This window comes from Oncorhynchus tshawytscha, linkage group LG04 (assembly GCF_018296145.1).
Source record: "Oncorhynchus tshawytscha isolate Ot180627B linkage group LG04, Otsh_v2.0, whole genome shotgun sequence".
Classification (NCBI taxonomy): Eukaryota; Metazoa; Chordata; class Actinopteri; order Salmoniformes; family Salmonidae; genus Oncorhynchus; species Oncorhynchus tshawytscha.
In genome coordinates this window covers 6,348,030-6,352,938 of record NC_056432.1, presented here as the reverse complement: position 1 = coordinate 6,352,938, position 4,909 = coordinate 6,348,030, and the positions used below count along the sequence as shown (strand labels likewise).

The window sequence follows — 4,909 nt, the reverse complement described above, 5'->3', positions numbered from 1 at the left end:
CTGACTGTCTTGTGGACATTTCATATTTAGAATGGACTTTTAAATCACTCTGGATAATATGTTCCCTGGTATGGAATGTGATCTTGTGAGTAAAGGATGGTCGAAGGAGACTACTAGATAAGAGCTTCTGCTCTATAACTAACATTATAACTGTAATTACTATTAATAGAATATTGTATAGGCCAGGGAACGACACACTGACTGAATGCAGTTCCTCTTTTGTAACACCAGATGGCAGAATCATCATGTATTAACAGGACAACGATTATTATGGTCTGTTCAAGTCTGAGCCTCACTTAAATATCAGCTGTCTGGATGTAATCGGTCCATCAAGGTGAATGAATAAATAAACACGTGGATTCACAATGATTGGCTTTTAGATAGACAGTAGTTCAGATCACTTTTAGGGTGATGCATTTGGATACAGTCGTTCAGATCACTTTTAGGGTGATGCATTTGGATAGACAGTCGTTCAGATCACTTTTAGGGTGATGCATTTGGATAGAAAGCCAATCCCAATCTAAATGGCTTCTTTTAATAGCATTTTCCATTGCACATAGCCATAGCCACGGGAAAGATGTTTGGGGTGCCCTGCTACAGATGGCTATATCGGTCCTCTAATACAGAACTATTAAAGGCCCAGTGAAAATCATATTTAAAAAAAAAACTATTCTGATTGTTTCAGTTCCCCTTCCCGCAGCGATGCACATAGCCAACTTTCACTTGGAGAGAACGCTGAGGATCTCACGCATGCATGGGGCAGAGGTGGCAAATGTTGTTTTCAAATGGAAAAGTCCACGAGCCATTTGGATTTATTTTCTTGGCTTCAAATGGCTGGGGACAAAAAAAAGCGTTTTGCCGTTGATTGAATATTAGGTTGCTCCCACGTGACCCCCCCCCATGGATCTCAGCTCAGACTGTCTTTAGAGCGCGCTCTCTGAATAGACTGAGATTGACCACAGTGGTCATTTAATCCAGTAGCCAATGTTATTTATGCCTCATGTCTAAACACTATAATACAATAGCTACAACACAGCTATTTCCCAAAGGAGTGTTCATGTCGTTTTACACCATTGCCCCTAATAGAACTCAACATATTAACTCAAATCTTTAGCCACTTAAATAATGATGTAGTAAGTGTATCACTAGCCACTTTAAACTATGCCACTTTATATAATGTTTACATACCCTACATTACTCATCTCATATGTATATACTGTACTCTATACCATCTACTGCATTTTGCCTTTGCCGTTCGGCCATCGCTCATTCATATGTTTATGTACATATTCTTCATTCCTTTACACTTGTGTGTATAAGGTAGTTGTTGTGAAATTCTTAGGTTAGATTACTTTTTAGATATTACTGCATGGTTGGAACTAGAAGCACAATCATTTCGCCACACTCGCATTAACATCTGCTAACCATGTGTATGTGACTAATAAAATGTGATTTGATTTAATTTGAACTCGTAATAACATTATGGTAGTAGCATATCATATCGGGCCCGTTCAAGCATGACGTTATAGGAATGAGAGATATGTAAACTAGCTGTCGTTTTCAAATGGGGGCATATGCATCGCCCTATCTTGTATTCATTGTGAGCAGACGGCACATCATACATTTCTATTCCTACTGCGTTTAATCCTCCGGGTGGAGTGAGTCAGTTTGGAGAGAGGAGAGGCTGTATAGCAAGTAACTTTACAGCGTCGGCCCTCTTCTTGCGCAGCGGAGGTCACTGGATAATTATATGGTTTCCAGAGGGATTTTCGCCCCGGTCGTCATGGTGTACCGCTTTTAAATCTACGGTCGATGACACCTGCTTTTTTTGTTGTTGTCTTGAAGTTTCGCCGAACGCGAACATTTGGGTCTGCATTCCCTTTTCTACAAGAGTCCAGACCCGCACCGTTTTTCAGAGAGGGAGAGACGGTCCCCGTTTGTCCTACCCGCTGTCTTTACGCGTAGCTCAACATGCGAACTATTCTCTAGCCAGTTCAAACATACACTGCCTACTTTTCCCGGTGTTGTTGTTTATCTGGAACTTCGGGGAACCAATAATTATATTTGAGAATCAGTGTGATTTGAACTAGAAAGATACTGCATTCAGCACCGTTGGATTTAATGTCTTGTATGCATGCGGTGAACATGGGTATAGGATGGATCTTCGTAGCCGCTTTGGCTGGAATTCTCACCTCCACTCCAGGAATACAAGGTGGGTATTTTGTCTCGCGAAGCGAATTAACAATATATTAATGGATTATGGAAATAACATATCTAGTATGTCTACAAAAAGGTTATAGGCTATGGGTCTATTCTTTATAATTTAGTTGATTGCGCAAAGTTGCCAAAATGTAGTCTATTTGACTGTGTTGATGCTAAAAAATATATTTTCTGCATCAAACATTCTATCTGGTTGGGCAATTTAGTTCTGACATTCTAAATCAGAAATATAACTCAAGGCGTTATTACATTAAAGAATAGGCTATATCTGTTATTACACAGGTATGAACCACTCAGTCTAATAATCTAAACCAGTTGGCTCCTTTGCTATCTTTTCCCTGTGGGAAGAAATGTCCCATTTCAGAATCAGCATCTGAATGACTTGTAATTACTGCTCAGACATTATAATCACATCCTAATGTGCAATCTGTCCGATTCAGATTGAATTGATCAAATGCCCCACAGGGAGTCACTCACAACCATGCCCTAAATAAACTTGCTTTACTATAACCCAAATATAACAACCCTAGGCGTTTTACCTTGTCATTGAAATGCGTATTCTATCAAGGTTCAGTCAAATGAATTAGGAAACATTGCATTATGACCCACGCCATCTGATATTGAAATGTGGGGCCACAGTAAGACGTCTCTGCAGGAGCATAGGGCAATAAGGCTTCGCTGTGGATTTGGTGCCCTCTCCCACAGGGCGACTCGGTCAGACTTGAATTCAATAAATGAGAGAGACCTGTAGCTCCACAGAGAGGGTGGCTCCACAGAGAGACCTGTGACTCCACAGAGAGACCTGTGACTCCACAGAGAGACCTGTGGCTCCACAGAGAGACCTGTGACTCCACAGAGAGACCTGTGACTCCACAGAGAGACCTGTGACTCCACAGAGAGACCTGTGACTATCACAGAGAGACCTGTGACTATCACAGAGAGACCTGTGACTATCACAGAGAGACCTGTGACTATCACAGAGAGACCTGTGGCTCCACAGAGAGACCTGTGACTATCACAGAGAGACCTGTGGCTCCACAGAGAGACCTGTGGCTCCACAGAGAGACCTGTGGCTCCACAGAGAGACCTGTGACTCCACAGAGAGACCTGTGACTCTAAAACAACACTACTATGGCAGCCCCATTAAAACAACACTACTATGGCAGCCCCATTAAAACAACACTAATATGGCAGCCCCATTAAAACAACACTACTATGGCAGCCCCATTAAAACAACACTACTATGGCAGCCCCATTAAAACAACACTACTATGGCAGCCCCATTAAAACAACACTAATATGGCAGCCCCATTAAAACAACACTAATATGGCAGCCCCATTAAAACAACACTAATATGTCAGCCCCATTAAAACAACACTACTATGGCAGCCCCATTAAAACAACACTACTATGGCAGCCCCATTAAAACAACACTAATATGGCAGCCCCATTAAAACAACACTACTATGGCAGCCCCATTAAAACAACACTACTATGGCAGCCCCATTAAAACAACACTACTATGGCAGCCCCATTAAAACAACACTACTATGGCAGCCCCATTAAAACAACACTACTATGGCAGCCCCATTAAAACAACACTAATATGGCAGCCCCATTAAAACAACACTAATATGGCAGCCCCATTAAAACAACACTACTATGGCAGCCCCATTAAAACAACACTACTATGGCAGCCCCATTAAAACAACACTACTATGGCAGCCCCATTAAAACAACACTACTATGGCAGCCCCATTAAAACAACACTAATATGGCAGCCCCATTAAAATAACACAGGTATGGCAGCCCCATTAAAACAACACTACTATGGCAGCCCCATTAAAACAACACTAATATGGCAGCCCCATTAAAACAACACAAGTATGGCAGCCCCATTAAAACAACACTACTATGGCAACCCCATTAAAACAACACAAATATGGCAGCCTCATTAAAACAACACTAATTTGGCAGCCTCATTAAAACAACACTAATTTGGCAGCCCCATTAAAACACCACTAATATGTCAGTGTGTAGATTGATGAAAGATTTAAAAAAATATATTTACAAAAAGTAGTATAAGGCTGTAACGTCATAAAATGTGGAACAATTCAAAGGGGCTGAATACTTTCCGAATGCACTGTAGTAGGTACTGTAGTATTCTATAGTAAACTGTATAAACAAACAGAATGCACTGTAGTAAGTACTGTAGTATTCTATAGTAAACTGTATAAACAAACAGAATGCACTGTAGTAGGTACTGTAGTATTCTATAGTAAACTGTATAAACAAACAGAATGCACTGTAGTAAGTACTGTAGTATTCTATAGTAAACTGTATAAAGAAACAGAATGCACTGTAGTAAGTACTATAGTATTCTATAGTCAACTGTATAAACAAACAGAATGCACTGTAGTAGGTAGTGTAGTATTCTATAGTAAACTGTATAAACAAACAGAATGCACTGTAGTAGGTACTGTAGTATTCTATAGTCAACTGTATAAACAAACAGAAAGCACTGTAGTAGGTAATATAGTATTCTATTGTCAACTGTATAAACAAACAGAAAGCACTGAAGTAAGTACTATAGTATTCTATAGTCAACTGTATAAACAAACAGAAAGCACTGTAGTAAGTACTACAGTATTCTATAGTAAACTGTATAAACAAACAGAAAGCACTGTA

At 40.1% G+C, this 4,909-nt stretch overlaps 1 protein-coding gene across 1 annotated transcript in view; it reads left to right on the top strand.

Moving 5' to 3' along the window:
• The first annotated feature begins 1,585 nt into the window (after nucleotides 1–1,585).
• LOC112239503 (extracellular matrix organizing protein FRAS1-like) overlaps nucleotides 1,586–4,909 on the top strand; it is a 316,408-nt gene continuing 313,084 nt past the window's right edge. The window contains exon 1 of the mRNA XM_042321247.1: nucleotides 1,586–2,212. Within this exon, the coding sequence (XP_042177181.1) occupies nucleotides 2,122–2,212 (91 nt within the window). The 5' untranslated portion in view covers nucleotides 1,586–2,121. The remainder of the gene's footprint in view (nucleotides 2,213–4,909) is intronic.